At 34.4% G+C, this 20,863-nt stretch overlaps 1 protein-coding gene across 19 annotated transcripts in view; it reads right to left on the bottom strand.

Moving 5' to 3' along the window:
• CCDC7 (coiled-coil domain containing 7) overlaps positions 1 to 20,863 on the bottom strand; it is a 331,505-nt gene that overhangs the window by 26,211 nt on the left and 284,431 nt on the right. For 4 of the 19 annotated variants that reach the window (XM_067702499.1, XM_067702658.1, XM_067702598.1 and 1 more), the window contains one exon: positions 16,430 to 16,661. In XM_067702499.1, the coding sequence (XP_067558600.1) occupies positions 16,546 to 16,661 (116 nt within the window). In that variant the 3' untranslated portion in view covers positions 16,430 to 16,545. Of the gene's footprint in view, positions 1 to 8,511; positions 8,696 to 9,415; positions 9,543 to 9,904; positions 16,318 to 16,426; positions 16,662 to 20,863 lie in introns of those variants that run through there. The other 15 variants (XM_067702653.1, XM_067702690.1, XM_067702605.1 and 12 more) reach the window with 10 other exon arrangements.

A 20,863-nucleotide genomic window follows, 5' to 3' on the forward strand; every position in this document is an offset into this window, starting at 1 on the left:
AGAAATTTCTAATATTGGAAACAAAGATAAATTAAAAAATTATAAGTTGGTCTTCACTAAAATTAAGAACTTCTGTTGACTGAAATACTAATAGAGTGAAAAATCAAGCAAGATACTGGGAAATAAAATTTGAAATACATACATGTGATAAAAGATTTGTATTCAGAATATGTTAAGAATTCCTACAATCAATAAGTAAAAAACAGAATAACCGACTTTGAAAAATTGGCAAAAGACCTGAACAGCCATGTCACTAAAGAGATCCAGATGATGAATAAACAAAGAAAATGATGCTCAATGTAATTATGCAACAGGGATATGTATATTAACGCCATGATTGCAATTACATGCTACTTCAAACACACCAGAATGGCTGAAATAGAAAAAACATGGTAATATCGACTACTCCCAAGAATGTCCAGCAAATGCAACTTTCATTTGTGGCTTGTGGGAATGTAAAAAACTGTTTGGCGTTATCTAGTAAATTTAATCATATGCATAACTTACAGCCCATCAATTACACTTCTAGGTGTTTACCCTAGATAAACGAGTACATAAGCCTACCAGATGTCATGTACAAATTGTTTCATAGCATCTCTATTTCTGATAGTCAACAACTTGAAGCAAACCAAGTGTTCATTATATGTTTATACAATGCAATACAAAACAGTGATTAAAGGAAAAAAGAATGAACTACTGATATATGCAACAACTTGGATAAATCTCACAAATTAATGTTGACTAAGAGAATACAGACATGAGTACATACTGTATGATTCTATTCATGTGACGTTCAAGATAGACAAAATAATCAGTGGTGATTGAAATCAGAATGGTGATTAGTTTTGGGTGAGAGTGGGTGATGACTGGGAAGAGCAAAAGGAAAATTTCTGTGGTGATGGAAATGTTCTATATCTTGACTTTGATTTTGGTGGTAGATATATGGTTATATACAAATGTGAAAATTCATTGAACTGTATACTTTGGATTATGCACTTTACCTACTTTACTATGTTATACCTCAATGAAAACAATTAAAAATATTAATTAGTCCAATCTGCCATATTACAGAATTGAGGAATAATATCATTTGATAACCTTCATAGATGCAGATAAGTATTAAGTAAAATTCAAAACATAGTCATGTTAAAAAAAACAACTCAGAAACTTATAATAGAAGAGGAAGAGGTCTTTATCTGATAAAGGGAATCTGCAAAAAAGAATAACTCAGAAAACATTATACTTAATTACAAAATATTGAAAGCATTTCCTCTGAGATCAACGACAAAAATGTCTCCTGTGAAGCAGGTCTCAAGACAGAATTAGAATTGTGCTAGATTTATTGGAGAAAATGCTTGTGAAAGATAAGGGAGAGATGGAGCAGATGTTGGCCAGGAGGGCCTTGAAATTGTGATGGAGGTCTAACACAAGAATGAAGGAAGGAAGATTGGATAAAAGAGTGTCAGACTACGGTGCATCTTCTAGAAAGAGTCATTCAGGCCAATGAGGAAACCAGATTAAAAATTGTTAGCAGAGTCATGTGTAAGGCAGAAATAAACTGACTCTAGAAAATATAAGTAAAATTATAATAAATAGAAAATACAGTATAATATATAAGAAATAATAGACAAATAAGCCCTAATGTAATAGCTGTTACAAAAGTGGAAATTGGAGTTAAAAAGATGCATCAAAATAGGTCATTTATAAGGGACACATTTAAACTGACAGGCAGAGTTTGGCACGCACACAAGAAAAGATGGAATGTAAGAATACTGAGAAGATCTACTAATTAAATCCAACACTCTAATCAGCTAGTGGAGAAAATTCTAAACAAAACAGAAAGACAACCTACAGACTGGGAGAAAATATTTGCAAACAATGTGACCAACAAGGGCTTAATTTCCAAGATATACAAAGAGCTCATACATCTCAATACTAATAAAAACAAGCAACCCAATCAGAAAATGGGCAGAAGTCCTAAATAGACATTTCTCCAAAGAAGACATACAGATGGGCAACAGGCACATGAAAAGGTGCTCAACATCACTAATTATTAGAGAAATACAAATCAAAACTACATGAGGTATCACATCACGCCAGTCAGAATGGCTGTCATCAAAAAGTCTACAAATAATAAATGCTGGAGTGGTTGTGGAGAAAATGGAACCCTCCTACACTGTTGGTGGGAATATAAGTTGGTGCAGCCACTATGGAAAACAGTATGGAGGTTCCTTGAAAATCTAAAAATAGAGTTAACATATGATCCAGCAATCCCACTCCTGGGCATGTATCTGGAAAAGAGGAAAACTCTAATTTGAAAAGATGTGTGTTTGTGTGTGTGTGTGTTTGTATAACTGAATCACTTTGTTGTACACCTGAAACTAACACAATATTGTAAGTCAACTGTACTTCAATAAAAATTAAAATCTCAGTAGATAGTTTTAAAAAGCATTCAGAGAGTGACATCATCAAGATGGCAGAATAAGAGAACATCCACTGGTAACACCACACAGCAACAATAATTTGGCAGCTATCCTATCCCTGGACAATAGTGCCTTTGTGGGATCCAGGTAGAGATCCACACATATGCTGTGGGTATCAGGCCCTCCAACCTTGGTCTGGCTATGGACCCTTTTATCAGCCTGTTATCTGGCTCCAGCCACTTTCACCTGAGGTCCAAGAGTGATCCTGCCAGCCCAGAGACCTGCTGGGAGTCGTGCCTGCCTATACCTGCAGCAGCAGCCATATGGTCTGGCTCCAAGCACACTTAACTGCAATACCAGAGCAAATTCCATCACCTAGGAACCCAACAAGAGAAGGTCTTTACCTGCTAAAACCACACTGTAAAGACTGAAAGTGGTGTTTGTGCCTTAAAATGCATAGACACCAATGCAAGATTATAAGGATCATGAAAATCAGGCAAACATAACACCACCAAAGGAAACTGATGCAGCTCCAGTAACTGACCCCAACAAAATGGAGATCTACTAATTGCCTGACAAAGAATTCAAACTAATCATCTTAAAGGAGCTCAATGATATGCAAAAAAATACACTATAGACAACTAAATGAGATCAGGGAAATGCATGAACAAAATGAGAAGTTTAATAAACTAACAGAAACCATAAACAAAGAACAGACGAAAAATCCTGAGGCTGAAGAATACAATGACAGAACTAAAGAATTCTAGAGAGCTTCAAAAGCTTAATTGACCATGCAAAAGAAATAATAAGCAAACTTGAAGACAGACCATTTGAAATTAGAGTGGGGAAAGCACATGAAAAAGAATGAAGAAAGCAAATGGGACTTATGGGACATAATTAATTAAACAAGTGAATATACACCTTATAGGAATTACAGAAGGACAAGAGAGAGAGAAAGGAGCAGAGGGTTTATTCAAAGAAATAAAGCTGAAAACTTCCCAAATCTTAGAAGGCACAATGACACCCAGATTCATGAAGCTTAAAGGACCCCCAAGCAAGGGCAACCCAAAGAAGACTACCATGAGACACATTATAATTAAATTGTCAATAGTCAAATACAAAGGAAGAATTTTGAAAGAAGAGAAAAATGACTTGCCACATAAAGCCTCCCCTCCCCTCATAAGGCTATCAGCAGTTTTCTTAGCAGAAACCTTGCAGGACACGAGAGTGTGATAATATATTCAAAGAGATGAAAGAAGACAAAAAACCTGCCAACCAAGAACACTATACATGAAAAAACTGTCCTTCAGAAATGAGGACAGATGAAGACATTCCCAGAGAAATAAAAGGTGAAGGAGTTTATCACCATTAGATCTGCCTTATAAGAAATGCTAAGGGGAATTTTTCAGGCTGAAAGGAAAGGACACTAAGTTACAACAGGAAAATATATAAAGTATAAAACTCATTGGTAAAGATAACTATATAGTCAAATTCAGAATACTCTAATACTGTAATGGTGGTATATATAAATTATATATAAATATATATATATTAAATATATTTATATATACAAATTATATATAATTTTACCTCAGATATAAATGTTAAAAGACAAAAGTATTACATGTAACTGTAGCTGCAATAATTTGTTAATGGATACACAGTATCAAGAGAGTTAAGTGTGATGTCAATAGCATGAAAGAGGTAGGGACAGAAGTAAAAGTGTAGCATTTTTGTATGCAATTGAAGTTGTCATTATCAATTTAAAATAGACTGTTATAACTTTAAGATGTTTGTGAGCCTCATGGTAACTACAAAGAAAAAAACCTCAGTAGATACACAACAGATAGAGAAATCAAAGCATATCACTTCAAAAAATCAATAAATCATGAAGACAGCAAGAGAGGAAGAAAAAAAAAGGAACTAGAAAACAGTTAACAAAATGGCTATAACTCCTTACCTATCAATAGTTGCTTTAAATTCAAATGGATTAAATTCTCCAATCAAAAGGCACAGAGTGCCTGACTGGATTTTTAAAAGCAGGATCCAGCAGTATGCTGAGTACTTAAAGCTCAATTTAGCTTTAAGGACACAAATTGGCTGAAAGTGAATATATGGAAAAAGATATTCTCTGTGAATAGTAACCAAAGACAGTAGAGGTCCTATACTTTTATCAGGCACACTAAACTTTCAGTCAAAGTTGGTCACAAGAGACAAAGAAGATCACCATTATGAAGGAGTCCATTTGTCAAGAGTATATAAAAATTATATATACCAAACATTGAAGCACTTAAATATATAAAGCAAATATTCTGACAGATCTGAAGCGAGGTAGAGACAGCAGTATAATAATAGTAGTAAGGGATTTCAATACTTTACTTTCAACAATCGATAGATCATCCAGATGGAAAGTCAACAAGGAAACAGCAGACTTGAATAACACTACAGACAAGTGGATCTAAAAGACTTATACAGACCAATCTATCCAACAGTTACAGAACACACATTCTTGTAAGAGTACACAGAACATTTTCCAGCATAGATCATATGCTAGACTGCAAAACAAGTGTTAACAATTTAAGAAGATTGAAATCATATCAGGTATCTTTTCTGATAACAGTGGTATGAACCTAGATACCAAAAAGAAAAGAAAAATTGCAGAAGTCACAAACGTGTGGAAATTAAACAACAAGATCCTGAACAACTAACGGGTCAAAGAAGAAATCAAAGAGCTATCAAAAAAATAACTTGAGACAAAATTGGAAACATGGCATACCAAAACTCATGCGATGCATCAAAAGCAAAAACTAAGGAAAGTTTATAGCAGTAAATGCCTACATTAAGAAAAAAGAAGTATCTTAAATATCTTAAATAAACAACCTAATTTTACATGTCAAAGAACAAAGTAAGCCCAAAGTTAGCAGAAAGGAGATTCAAAAGATCAGGGCAACAAGAAATGAAACAGAACAAGAATACAAATGAGAATAGAAAAGATCAATGAAACTAAGAGTTGGTTTTTGAAAAGATAAGCAAAGTTGACAAACCTTTAGGTGGACTAACCAAGAAAGAGAGGAGACTCAACATACTCAAGTAATTATAATTAGAAATAAGATGAGACATTACAACTGATACCATAGAAATAAAAAGGAATCATAGGAGACTACTGTCAGTAAGCATATGTTAACAAATTGGAACCTGAAGAAATGGGTAAATTCCTAGAAACACAAGCTACTAAGACTAAGAATCTGAACAGACCAATAATAAATAAGGGTATAGAAACAGTAATGAAAAGAAAAACAAAGCTGTAGGCATCACACTTCCTGATTTCAAACTATATTGCAAAGCTATAGTAATCAAAACAGTATCTTATTGGCATTAAAAACTGACTCATAGACCAATGGAAACAAAAGAGAGTTCAGAGATAAACCCACACATATATGTCAATTAATCTTTCACAAAGATGTCAAGAACACACAATGGGGAAAATGACAGTCTCCTTAATAAATGGTGTAGGAAAATATGGATAGCTGTCTGCAAAGGAATGAAATTGGACCCTTGTCTTACACCATAAAAAATAATTAACTCAAAATGTACTAAAGACTTACATGTAAGACCTGAAACCATAAAATTCCTAAGTGAAAACATTGAGAAAATTCTTCTTGACACTGGGCTTGGCAATGCTTTTTTGGATATAACACAGAAACCAAAGTAAACAAAAGCAAAAATAAACAAGTGGGAATACTTCAAAGTAAAAAGTTTCTGCAACAGCAGAGAAAACATTATGGAAAACAATAGAATGAAAAGGCAGTATATGGAATGGGAGAAAATATTTACAAGCCATACATCTAATAAAGGGTTAATATCCAAAATGTATAAGAAACTCACACACCTCAATAGCAAGATGTAAAAATGGGCAAAGGATCTTATTTAGACATCATCCAAAGGAGACATACAAATATCCAACAGGTATTTGATTAGATGCTCAACATCACTAATCATCAGTGAAATGTAAATCAAAACAACAATGAGATATAACTGTCAGGATGGCTATTATCAAAAAGACAAGCACTTTTTGTGCTGACAGGGATGTGGAGAAAAGGGAAACCTTGTACACTTTTGATGGGAATGTAAATTGATACAGCCTTTATGGAAATCAGTGTAGGGGTTCCTCAGAAAAGTTAAAAATAGAACTACCATATGATCTAGAATCCCATTTTTGAGTATATATATATATGTAAAGGAATTGGAATCAGGATCTCGAAGAGTTACCTGAACTGGTCCAATGTTCACAGCAGCATTGTTCCCTACAGCCAAAATATAGAAAGAATCTAAGTGTCTGTTGACAGATGAATGGATAAAGAAAATGTGTGTGTGTGTGTGTATGTGTATGTATATAACTTGAACTCATACTATCTGAGAGTAGAATGGTTATTGCCTGGGGCTGGAAGGTGGGGGAAATGGAGAGATGTTGACCAAAGGGTAAAAACTTTCAGTTACAAGATGAATAAAATCTGGGAATCTAATGTACAGCATGTTGACTATAATTAATAAGACTGTATTATATACTTGAAATTTGCTGAGACTAGATCTTGTGTTCATATAACACACATACAAAGTGGTTAGTATGTGAGGTTATGGATATGTTAATAGCTTGTGGTAATAATTTCACAATGCATACCTATATCAAATCATCACATTGTATACCTTATACATATATTGTACAATTTTTGTCACTTATACCTCAATAATGCTGGAAATAAATTAAAAGACATTCTTGACTTAAAATGTCCATCTAGCAGAGGCCTAAAGCAAAAACATACTCAGTGGAAAAAATTTAGACTGATTTGCTTTAATACTGGCAACAAACCAAAGATGATCTCTCTGCTCACTAGTGTTCCATAAAATGTAGAGCCTGTCAGACAATATGAGAGAAAATGTTTGCAAGAGAAATGACATACTCACTTCTATATAGGCAAACTATTAGAACCAGTAAGAAAGTTCAAAAAGATTGCCAGATAAAAACTCTGCTAGTAAAATTCAATACATTTTAAAACCAGCAATAACTCACTGGAAAAATATAAAATAAGCAACAAAAATTAAGCATTAAGACTTTAACCTAACAAGGGTTAGGTTATGTATGTCTAACAAGGAATACATAAGACTTTAATAGAGAAATTGTTAAAGTTGCCTTTAAAATACTAAAAGAAGAAAAAAAATGGATGGAAATTACCTCATATTCAAGGTGCAATGACTAATATGGTAAAGCTACCACTTCTCTCCAGATTAACCTAAGAATTTAATGCAATTCCCATACAGATTTTATGTAGAAGAATAAAGGTCTATGAATAGCTAGAGCAATTTTTAAAAATGGAGCTATGTAGGTGTCTTATCCTACCAGATAAATGGTACAATCAATACAAATCGATTTAAAAAGTAGTGTGATAGTAGTGTAAGAACAAATAGACTATCGTAAGAAGCAAATCAGAGACCTGAAGAACATCCCATCTCTGTGGGAACTTAGCATACAATAGATGTGGCTTCATAAATCATTCAGGAAAAGAATGGTTCTTTTGGTAGATGGAACTGGAAAAAAATGACATAATATGGAGAAAAATAATATTGGATCCCTGTACTATATCACATACCAAAATGATTTCTCATGGATTAAAGATCTAAACATGAAAGACAAAAGTATAAAATTAATAGAAATCAATGTAAAAGATATCTTTGTAATAACTTTCCTAAGGCCCCTAAACCCAAATCACAATAAAACAATTAATGTATTTCACTGTATTAAAAATAAAGATTTCTGATTAACTAGACAATAGAGACATAGTTAATGGCATAGGTGGCAGAAAATATTGGCAACATTTAAAACCAATAAGCAATAAATATCTAGACTATGTAAGGAACCCCTGCACATCAACACAAATAGATAATAAATCAAACCCTTCCTTAGAATAGAATACCTAAATTGCTAAAAATGTATATGGATAAAAATATATACAAAAGGAAACGGTTGCTTAAAGATGATCATCATGATTAGAAAAATACAATTTGGAATAATGAAATACCACTTTATGCTCACCTGATTAGGACAAATTAGAAAGCCTGGTAACATCAAGTGTTAGTGAGTGGTTGACTGACAGGAACCTTCAGGCACTGCCACTGAAAGTGCAAACTAGTACTGCTGCTTTGGAACAGCTGAGTAGAACTTCAGGAAAACAAATTATACACTGGCCCCTGCAATCTCACTCTTGAGAGTGTTCACCCTGCAAACATGAAAAAGGCATGTGGTTACAAATAATTGGATCCCATCACCAGGGAACTGGATGACTAGAGCATTAGAGTGGGATGCATCAGTGAGAAGCAGTGGCTCAGATATACTTGAAACTACAGAATAGTGCTTAAAACGTATGGCTGTTGAAAAGAAAAAAGTTAAGAGATCTGCAGTAGCACACTATGCAAATTTAAAATACTTGCATAAAACATATTTTTCAAACATCAAATTTATCTAAGGACACATTAAATACATTAGAGCAAATGCCTGTAGCTGAGTAGTAGAGGAGTGGGAAAAGGATAGGGATGAATGTGATAATGTAAAAATAAGAGAGGGACCTTGAATAAACTAGTGATGATAATATGCCACAGTATTAGTAGTATGATTAACTCAACTCTATCTCCCTTCAGTTAAAAAAAAAAAAAGCAAAGTTAGAAATGTTACACATTCACAATCCATTTAAGGAAAAGTCACTCAGTATTGAATTGTATCTTTCTATTTGAATACAGAAAAATAATTAGCATTCAAGCTTACTGTTTTATGTAAAATTTTAATATTAAAATCAACAAAAATGTAGGTAGAAAATTCAGTGATATCTCAGAGTTTACATTAGTTTATTGATGCTATTATTTTAAAATTTTTAAATATAATTTTCAAGAAAATAATTGCTAAAGTTAAGTGACCCAGATATGAAATTTTGTTATACTCTTACCTTTATGTGACTTTGCTCTCTGTATCCTCTGGAAAACAAATTTATAAACTCTTCTAAAAGCTTTAAAGTCTTTGCTCCTCTAGAATATTTTCAAAGCTTATTCTTGTTAGATTTTCTTCATTTTTCTCTAAACAAATTAAATAGCAAATTACCTTGAAAAATTATAATTAGAAAACAATGTAAACCTTTTTTATTGGGTAAAATATTCATAACATAAAATCTGTCATTTTACCTATTTTTAAGTGTACAGTTCAGTGGCATTGAGCACATTCACAATGATGTGCAACCATCACTATCGTTCACCTCCAGAACTTTTTTTTAATCTTTCCAATCAGAAACTTTTGTCCATTAAATAATAACTCCCCATTCACCCTTTCCCTAGCCACTGGCAACCATTCTAACTTTTGTCTCTATGAATTTGAGTACTCTATCTCATGTATGTGGAATCATGCAGTATTTGCCCATTTGAGACTGGCTTATTTCACTTACATAAGTCTTCAAGGTTCATCCATGTTGCATCATGTGTCAGAATTTCCTTCTTTTTTCAGGCTGAATAATATTACATTGTATGTACATGTATCATTTTCTTTATGCATTCATCCATTGTTGGAGACTTGGACTGCTTCTGTCTTTCGGCTATTGTGGAATAATGCTGCTATAAACAGGAGTATACAAATATCTGTTTCAGTCTCTGCCTTCAATTCATTTGGGTATATGTTTCATTATTTTCAGGAACTGCCATACATTTTCTACAGTAAACGTACCGTTTTACCTACTTGCTATTTTCTGTGATTAAAAAAAATTAACCATTCTAATGAATGTGAGGTGATATCTCATTGTGCTTTTGTTTTGCATTTTCTTAATAATTAGTGATGTTGAGCATCTTTTCACATACTTGTTGGCCATTTGTTTACTTCCTTTAGAGAAATGTCTATTCAAGTCATTTGCCCATTTTTTTTAATAAATTTATTTTTTATTTATTTATTTTTGGCTGCATTGGGTCTTTGTTGCTGCACGCGGGCTTTCTCTAGTTGTGGTGAGTGGGGCCTTCTCTTTGTTGCAGTGCACGGGCTTCTCAGTGTGGTGGCTTCTCTTGTTGCAGAGCATGGGCTCTAGGTGCATGGGCTTTCAGTAGTTGCAGCACGTGGGCTCAGTAGTTGTGGCTCACGGGCTCTAGGGTATATGGGCTTCAGTAGTTGTAGCACACGGGCTTAGTTGCTCCGTGGCATGTGGGATCTTCCCGGACCAGGGATTGAACCCGTGTTCCCTGCATTGGCAGGCAGATTCTTAACCACTGTGCCACCAGGGAAGTCCCCATTTGCCCATTTTTAAATCAGGTTTTTGTTTTTGTTATTGAGTTGTAGGAGATATTTATATATTCTGGATCTTAATGCCATATCAGATATATGATTTGCAAATGTTTTCTCCCATCCTGTGGATTGCTTTTTCACTCTGTTGATAGTATCCTTTGATGTAGAAAAGGTTTAAATTTTGTTGAAGTCCAGTTTATCTATTTTTTTCTTTGTTGTCTGTGCTTTTCGCATCATTTTCAAGAAATTGTCAAATCTAATGTCATGAAGCTTTCCCCATTTTAAGTTTTGTAGTTTTAGCACTCATATTTACATCTTTGATCTACTTAGAATTTTTAAATATGTGTAAGGTAAGGATCCAACTTTTTCTTTGAATGTGGATATCCAGTTTTCCCAGCACCACTTGTTGAAGAGACTGTTTTCCCCACTGAATGGTCCTCACACCCCGTCAAAATTATTCGACCATATATGCAAGGGTTTATCTATGGGCTCTCTATTGTATTTGATTGGCCTATATGCCTGTCTGCATGCCAGTACCGCACTGTTTTGTTTATGTAGTTTTGTGGAAATTTTTGATATCAGAAACTGTAAAACCTCCAAATATTTTCTCCTTTTTCAAGATTGTCTTGGCTATTTGGGTTCCCTTGTGGGTCCATATAAATTTTAGTATGGATTTTTCCATTTCTGCAAAAATTTAACTCAAATTTTGATAAGGATTGCATTGAATCTGTAGACCATTTGGGAAATACTGACATCCTAACAGTATTATCTTCTAGTCCACGAACATGGGAAGTCTTTTCATTTATTTGTGTCTTTAATTTCTTTCTGCAATGTTTTGTAGTTTCAGTGTACAAATCTTTTGCCTTCTTGGCTAAGTTTATTGCTAAGTATTTTATTCTTTTTGATATTATCATTAACAAAATTATCTTCTTCCTTTTCAGATTGGCCATTGTTAGTGTAGAAACACAACTGATTTTTGTGTGTTGATTTTGCATCCTTCAACTCTGCTAAATTTGTTTATTAGTTTTAACAGTTTTTCTGCATGTGGAATCTTTAGGGTTTTCTACACATAAGGTGATCATGTTGTCTAAAAATATAATTTGACTTTTTCCTTTCCAGTTTAGATTCCTTTTATTAATTTTTCTTTCCTAATTACTCTGGCCAGGACTTCCAGTACTATATTAAATAGAAATGGCAAGAGTCAGAATATTATTTTGTTCTTGTTCTTAGAGGAAAAGCTTTCAGTCTTTCATAATTGAGTATGTTAACTGTGGACTTTTCATATATGGCTTTATCATGTTGAATTAGTTTCCTTCTATTCCTAGTCTTTTGGGTGTTTTTGATCATGAAAAGGTATTGAATTATGTCAAATGCTTTTTCTGCATCAATTGAGATGATCATGTGTTTTCTTTCTTTCATTCTGTTAATGTGGTACACTTCATTCAATAATTTTAATATGTTGAACCACATTTGCATTCCATTAATAAATACCGCTTGGTCATGGTTTGTAAAACCTTTAACTGTTGAATTCAGTCTTCTAGCATTTTTTTGAGTATTTTTACATTAATATATACAAGTGATACTGGTCTATATTTTTCTTCCCTTGTGATGTCTTTGTCTTTGGAATCAGGGTAATGCAGACTATTAGAATGAATGAGGAAGTGTTCACTCTTTCAATTTTTTAAGAGTTTGAATTAAGATTGATGTTAATTTTTCTTTAAATATTTGGTACAACTCACCCATGACGCCATCTGTTCTGGGACTTTTCTTTGTCGGGAGGTTTTTGATTACTGCTTCAGGTTCCTTGGTATTATAACTATGTTCAGATTGCCTATTTATTTATGATCACTGTTACTAGGCTTTTTCTTTTTTTTCTTTTTAAAATTTTTTTCTGTTTTTCTAAATTGAAGTACAATTGACTTACAATATTGTATTAGTTTCAGATTTCAACATAGTTATTTGATGTTTTTATGCACTACAAATGATCACCACAATAATCTAGTTACCATCTGTCACCATATAAAATTATTATATTATTGGCTATATTGCCTATGTGATACATTACATCCCTGTGACTTATTTACGACTGGAAGTTTGTATGTATGTCTTAATCTCCCTCACCTATTTAACTCAACCCCCTACCCCCCTCCCCTATGTCAACCACCAGTTTTTTCTCTGTATCTATGAGTCTGGTTCTGTTTTGTTATGTTTGTTCATTTATTTTGTTTCTTAGATTTCACATATAAATGAAATGGTGTATAGTATTTGTCTTTCTCTTTCTGACATTTCACTTAGCATAATACCCTCTAGGTCCATCCCTGTTGTTGCAAATGGCAAGATTGCTTTTGGTTTTATGGCTGAGTAATATTCAATTATGTGTGTGCATACACACACACATACACAAACACACATATACACATCTTTATCCATTCACAAGTGAGACTCTTGTAGGCAGCATATATATGCATTTTGTATTTTATCCATTCAGCCACTCTGTCTTTTTTTTTTTTTTTTGGCTGTGTTGGGACTTCATTTCTGTGTGAGGGCTTTCTCTAGTTGTGGCAAGCGGGGGCCACTCTTCATCACGGTGTGTGGGCCTCTCACTATCGCGGCCTCTCTTGTTGCGGAGCACAGGCTCCAGACGTGCAGGCTCAGTAGTTGTGGCTCACGGGCCTAGTTGCTCCGCGGCATGTGGGATCTTCCCAGACCAGGGCTCGAACCCGTGTTCCCTGCATTAGCAGGCAGATTCTCAACCACTGCGCCATAAGGGAAGCCCTGTGTTTTTTTTTTTAATTTTTAGCTGTGTTGGGTCTTCGTTGTCGTGTGTGGGCTTCTCATTGTGGTGGCTTCTCATGTTGCGGAGCACGGGCTCTAGGAGCATGGGCTTCAGTAGTTGTGGCATGCGGGCTCAGTAGTTGTGGCTTGCGGGCTCTAGAGCTCAGGCTCAGTAGTTGTGGCACATGGGCTTAGTTGCTCCACAGCATGTGGGATCTTCCCAGACCAGGGATCGAACCCATGTCCCCTGCATTGGCAGGCGGATTGTTAACCGCTGCACCACCAGGGAAGTCCCTACTCTGTGTCTTTTCATTGAAGTATTTAGTCCATTTATACTTAAAGTAATTATTGATGCACATGTACTTATTGTTTTCTGGTTGTTTTTGTAGTTCATTTTTGTTCCTTTATTCTTCTTTTGCTCTCTTCTTTTGTGATCTGACTAGTTTCCAGAGCTCCTCCTAGTCCACCATCTTGCTGATGTCACTCCTCAAAGACAATGTAAATCTTGTAAATTTTTAACAAGTGTTAATTATCAATTAGTACCATTTTCCCCTTCAATCACCTTAGCAATGGAAGGTACCTCTGGGAATTCCCAACTTCATTTCTTATTTCTAAGTAAGACTGTAATGAAATAGGTTAAAAAAAAAAATCTTGCCAATCTAAGCATAACCTTAGGCCCTTTGAAATTTTTCTTTCTCCATCCCAGACCTACTTGAAACCAGGTTTCTCCATATTGGTGATGCAATCGCTAAAGGTAAGTAATTGTGAACATGAGTTTATAATCTACCTCTTCAGCCAACTCATGACTTGAAATTGTCATCTTACCCTATTCAGTCTTATTATTCCCTTTTTGCCCTATATCTAAGCCCTTCAATTTTCATTTTGGACAACTCTCTTAAGTCAGACCTGTGTGGTGCATCCTTCCTTTGCCACTCAGCCATTAAATCCAATTTTGTTTTCAGACTTCTATTTGAACAGCCTAGTTTATTTTGTTTCTTACATACCTCATATCTTCATCACACTTTCATTGCTACTATCCTATTTGATTCTTACAGTCGTTGGTCATTAAGCTTTATCCAAGGCCTTTAATGTCAGTCACTTTATCCTTACCTCTGAGGCATATATGATGTGTTCTACACACTTTGGAAAAAGGAAACATAATCTTGCAGTATTATGGTTAAATTATGAAAGCGAACATATATTATCAAAACAGAACCCTTAAAAGACAAGAGAAATCCCCTGAAAGAAAAAACAATGAAACCTATCCAGTCTACCAGATCCCAAGTTCAAAAAGGAGGTAATAAAAATACTGAAGGAGTTAAGAAAGGCTATTAATAGAAATGCAGATCATTGTAACAAGGAACTAGAAACTATAAAGATGAGCCAATGAAAATTAGAAAACTCACTTGCTGAGATGAAAGCTGAGCAAATGGCAATAAATAGCAAACTAGATAATGCAGAAGAATGAATAAGTGATCTGGCAGAGAGGATAATGGAAATCACCCAATCAGAAAGCAGACAGAAAGACAAATGAAAAAAAATGAAAGCAACATATGAGACCTATGGGATAATATAGAGCAAGACAATCCATACATAATAGGGATCCTAGAAAGAGAAGAAAGAGAAAAGGGGATCGAAAATGTATTTGAAGAAACTATGGCTGAAAATTTCTGAAACATAAAGAAGGAAACATATCCAGGTACAGGAAGCACAAGATAAACCCAAACAGACCTACACCAAGACATATTATAATTAAAATGACAAAAGTTAAAGAGAGGATTCTAAAGGCAGCATGAGAAAAACAAAGAGTTAGTTACAAGGGACCCCCAAAAGGTTATCAGCTGATTTCTCTAAAGAGAGAGATTATCATACTAAGTGAAGTAAGACAGAGAAAGACAAATATATGGTATCACTTATATGTGCAATCTTAAAAAATGATACAAATGAACTTATTTGCAAAACAAAAACAGACTCAGAGACATAGAAAACAAACTTGGTTACCAAAGGGGAAAGTTCAGGGCGGGGAGGGGGGGATAAATTAGGAGTTTGGGATTAGCAGATACAAACTACTATATATAAACAACAAGGTCCTACTGTATAGCACAGGGAACTATATTCAATATTTTGTAATAAACTATAATGGAAAAGAATATGAAAATATAAAAGTATATATAATTTACATATATATAAAAGTCTATACATACATATAACTGAATCACTTTGCTGTACACCAGAAACTAACAAAACATTATAAATTAACAATATTTCAATTTAAAAAAGTGTTATACATAGATATGTGTATTATACATACTTATGTATTCACAAATTCTGTATATAATTCACCTTACTATATACATACTCATTTAACATTTGTTTCCCTCATTAGATTCTGAGTTGATGAAATGATGCTTGATTGGTTTACCCTTGTAAACCTAACAATTAACACTGTGCCTGGATATAATAAACACTGAATTTTAACTGAATTAATAAATGAATGGAAAAAACAAATATAACCTGTTCTTCTGTCCAAATCTTAAATTTAGGGTTTCCTGTTCATATTTCATTATACAAATACTCTCTGGGTGATTACTGAAAAATGTTTAAAAAATAATTCTAGACTTACATACAAGTTACAAAAACAGTATGAAGACTTTCCAACATACGCATTACCATGGGGTTTATTCTAGGCTTTCCAATTTACTTACCTATAATTTCTCTCTCCAGCACTGAGAAACCTGGCTCTTACATTCCATCATTCCTGTATTTATTTGTTCAACCCCAGTATACACGTATATTCAGAATTGGTAGCCTGTACTCCTGCAAGAAACAAATTTATTGACTAGAGTTTAGTGTTTACATACATTATTTTTGTCTTGAATTTCAGTTACCAGTATAATTAGATTTTCTTCAATCAATATTGTACTTAAAGGATTATTCTTAATTAAGAAAAGCTTATAAAGCATTTTCAGTGGTTCTGATGATAATAATTAGGTCATCTTTGGTGCCAGGCACTGACCCAGGACTCTATTTTTAATATTGTCTCATTTAACTGCCTTTAAAATATTTTTCAGTTTTACTCAAGCTCCACCAACAGGAATAACTTACTATGAAGGTAGAATTTGACTCGATGTTAAGAACCATTTCTGACACTGAGAGACTTCCTACAAACAAGAAAGCGAGACTATTTTAGCTAGATAGCAGAGGCCAAAAAACCATCTTTCAAATATCAAATTGTGAAAGTAATTCTACATGGAGAAGAATTCTATGTTGTATACGATTTGTTACAAGTTGTGCTCTAAAATCGAGGGTGTTTAAAGAAATATATTCTACAAAATGAAGGTAGAGAAAATAGGATAAAATATTATCCTTCCCCTACATCTCACATTCAGGTCTCACATTTATCAAAATAAATCACTGTGCTGATGAAATATATATATATATATATATAGTCTTAAAATTTGTGTATCTGTATATAAAATTTGTCAATCTGTGTATCACTGAGGTGATAAAGAAACCACTTTCAATCTGTCTCTGGGATCTATAATGACTATATATTACATACTGGGTACTATAGGTGAAAGATTCTGTTTTTTTTTTTAACATCTTTGTTAGAGTATAATTGCTTTACATGGTTGTATAGTTGCTGCTGTATAACAAAGTGAATCAGTTATACGTATACATATATCCCCATATCCCCTCCCTCTTGTGTCTCCCTACCACCCTCCCTATCCCACCCCTCTAGGTGATCACAAAGCACTGAGCTGATCTCCCTGTGCGATGCAGCTGCTTCCCACTAGCTGTCTATTTTACATTTGGTAGTCTATGTATGTCAGTGCTACTCTCTCACTTTGGCCCAGTTTACCCTTCCCCCTCCCCGTGTCCATTCTCTACGTCTGCATCTTTATTCCTGTCCTGCCCCTAAGTTCATCAGAACCTTTTTTTTTTTTAGATTCCATATATATGTGTTAGCATATGGTATTTGTTTTTCACTTTCTGACTTTCTTCACTCTGTATAACGGACTCTAGGTCCTTGTTTCTTTTTATGGCTAATATTCCATCATATATATGTGCCACATCTTCTTTATGCATTCATCTGTCGATGGACACTTAGGGTGCTTCCATGTCCTGGCTATTGTAAATAGTGCTGCAATGAACACTGTGGTACATGACCCTTTTTGAATTATGGTTTTCTCAGGGTATATGCCTAGTAGAGGGATTGCTGGTTCATATGGTAGTTCTATTTTTAGTTTTTTAAGGAACCTCCATACTGTTCTCCATAGTGGCTGGATCAATTTTACATTCCCATCAACAGTGCAGGAGGGTTCCCTTTTCTCCACACCCTCTCCAGCATTTATTGTTTGTAGATTTTTTGCTGATGGCCATTCTGACTGGTGTGAGGTGATACCTCATTGTAGTTTTGATTTGCATTTCTCTAATTAGAGATGTTGAGCATCTTTTCATGTGTTTGTTAGCAATCTGTATATCTTCTTTGGAGAAATGTCTATTTAGGTATTCTGCCCATTTTTGGATTGGGTTGTTTGTTTTTTTGATATTGAGCTGCATGAGCTGCTTGTATATTTTAGAGATGAATCCTTTGTCAGTTGCTCTGTTTGCAAATATTTTCTTCCATTCTGAGGGTTATCTTTTCGTCTTGTTTATGGTTTCCTTTGCTGTGCAAAAGCTTTTAAGTTTCATTAGGCCTCATTTATTTTTGTTTTTATTTCCATTTCTCTAGGAGGTGGGTCATCTTGCTGTGATGTATGTCATAGAGTGTTCTGCCTATGTTTTCCTCTGAGAGTTTTATAGTGTCTGGCTTTACATTTAGGTCTTTAATCCATTTTGAGTTTATTTTTGTGTATGGTGTTAGGGAGTGTTCTAATTTCATTCTTTTACATGTAGCTGTCCAGTTTTTGCAACACCACTTACTGAAGAGGCTGTCTTTTCTCCATTGTATACTCTTGCCTCCTTTATCAAAGATAAGGTGACCATATGTGCATGGGTTTACCTCTGGGCTTTCTATCCTGTTCCATTGATCTACATTTCTGTTTTTGTGCCAAAGCTACTGTCTTGATTACTGTAGCTTTGTAGTATAGTCTGAAGTCAGGGAGCCTGATTCCTCCAGCTCCGTTTTCTCTTTCTCAGTTTGCTTTGGCTATTCGGGGTCTGCTCTGTTTCCATACAAATTGTGAAATTTTTTGTTCTAGTTCTGTAAAAAAAAAGCCATTGTAGTTTGATAGGGATTGCATTGAATCTGTAGATTGCTTTGGGTAGTACAGTCATTTTCACAATGTTGATTCTTCCAATCCAAGAACATGGTATATCTCTCCATCTGTTTGTATCATCTTTAATTTCTTTCATCAGTGCCTTATAGTTTTCTGCATACAGGTCTTTGTCTCCTTAGGTGGGTTTATTCCTAGGTATTTTATTCTTTGCTGCATTGGTAAATGGAGTGTTTCCTTAATTTCTCCTTCAGATTTTTCATCGTTAGTGTATAGGAATGCAAGAGATCTCTGTGCATTAATTTTGTATCCTGCTACTTTACCAAATTCATTGATTAGCTCTAGTAGTTTTCTGGTAGCATTTTTAGGATTCTCTATGTATAGTATCATGTCATCTGCAAACAGTCACAGTTTTAATTCTTCTTTTCCGATTTGGATTCCTTTTATTTCCTTTCCGTCTCTGATTGCTGTGGCTAAAACTTCCAAAACTATGTTGAATAACAGTGGTGAGAACGGGCAACCTTGTCTTATTCCTGATCTTAGTGGAAATGGTTTCAGTTTTTCACCACTGAGAACGATGTTGGCTAGGGGTTTGTCATATATGGCCTATATTATGTTCAGGTAAGATCCCTCTCTTCCTACTTTCTGCAGAGTTTTTATCATAAATGGGTGTTGAATTTTGTTGAAAGCTGTTTCTGCATCTATTGAGATTTATCATATGGTTTTTATCCTTCAATTTGTTAATGTGGTGTATCACATTGATTGATTTGCATATGTCGAAGAATCCTTGCATCCCTGGGATAAACCCCACTTGATCATGGTGTATGATCCTTTTAATGTGCTGCTGGATTCTGTTTGCTAGAATTTTGTTGAGGACTTTTGCATGTATGTTCATCAGTGATATTGGCCTGTAGGGTTTTCTGTAACATCTTTCGTTTTGGTATCAGGGTGCTGGTGGCCCTGTAGAATGAGTTTGGGTGTGTTCCTCCCTCAGCTATATTTTGGAAGAGTTTGAGAAGGACAGGTGTTAGCTCTTCTCTAAATGTTTGATAGAATTTGCCTGTGAATCCATCGGTCCTGGGCTTTTGTTTGTTGGAAGAGTTTTAATCACAGTTTCAATTTCAGTGCTTGTGATTGGTCTGTTTATATTTTCTGTTTCTTCCTGGCTCAGTCGTGGAAGGTTGTGCTTTTCTAAGAATTTGTCCGTTTCTTCCATGTTGTTCATTTTATTGGCATATAGTTGCTTGTAGTAATCTCTCATGATCCTTTGTATTTCTGCAGTGTCAGTTGTTACTTCTCCTTTTTCATTTCTAATTCTGTTGATTTGAGTCTTCTTCCTTTTTTTCTTGATGAGTCTGGCTAATGGTTTATCAATTTTGTTTATCTTCTCAAAGAACCAGGTTTTAGTTTTATTGATTTTTGCTATCGTTTCCTTCATTTCTTTTTCATTTATTTCTGATCTGATGTTTCTTTCCTTCTGCTAACTTTGGGGTTTTTTTTTGTTCTTTCTCTAATTGCTTTAGGTGTAAGTTTAAGTTGTTTATTTGAGAATTTTCTTGTTTCTTGAGGTAGGATTGTATTGCTGTAAACTTCCCTCGTAGAATTGCTTTTGCTGCATCCCACAGGTTTTGGGCCATTGTGTTTTCACTGTCATTTTTTCTAGGTATTTTTTGACTTCTTCTTTGATTTCTTCAGTGATCTCTTGGTAATTTAGTAGCATATTGTTTAGCCTCCATGTGTTTATATTTTTTACAGGTTTTTTCCCTGTAATTGATATCTAGTCTCATAGCATTGTGGTCGGAAAAGATACTTGATATGATTTTAATTTTCTTAAATTTACCAAGGCTTGATTTGTGACCCAAGATATGATCTATCCTGGAGAATGTTCCATGAGCACTTGAGAAGAAAGTGTATTCTGTTGTTTTGGGATGGGATGTCCTATAAATACCAATTAAATCTATCTTGTTTAATGTATCATTTAAAGCTTGTGTTTCCTTATTTATTTTCATTTTGGTTGAGCTGTCCATGGGTGAAAGTGGGGTGTTAAAGTCCCCTCCTATTATTGTGTTACTGTCAAAAGATTCTTAAATGTAGAAATTTAAATACCTATTGATATTTTTTTTACTAAATCAGTAGCCTATCAA

Source organism: Pseudorca crassidens, chromosome 1, assembly GCF_039906515.1.
Source record: "Pseudorca crassidens isolate mPseCra1 chromosome 1, mPseCra1.hap1, whole genome shotgun sequence".
Classification (NCBI taxonomy): domain Eukaryota; kingdom Metazoa; phylum Chordata; class Mammalia; order Artiodactyla; family Delphinidae; genus Pseudorca; species Pseudorca crassidens.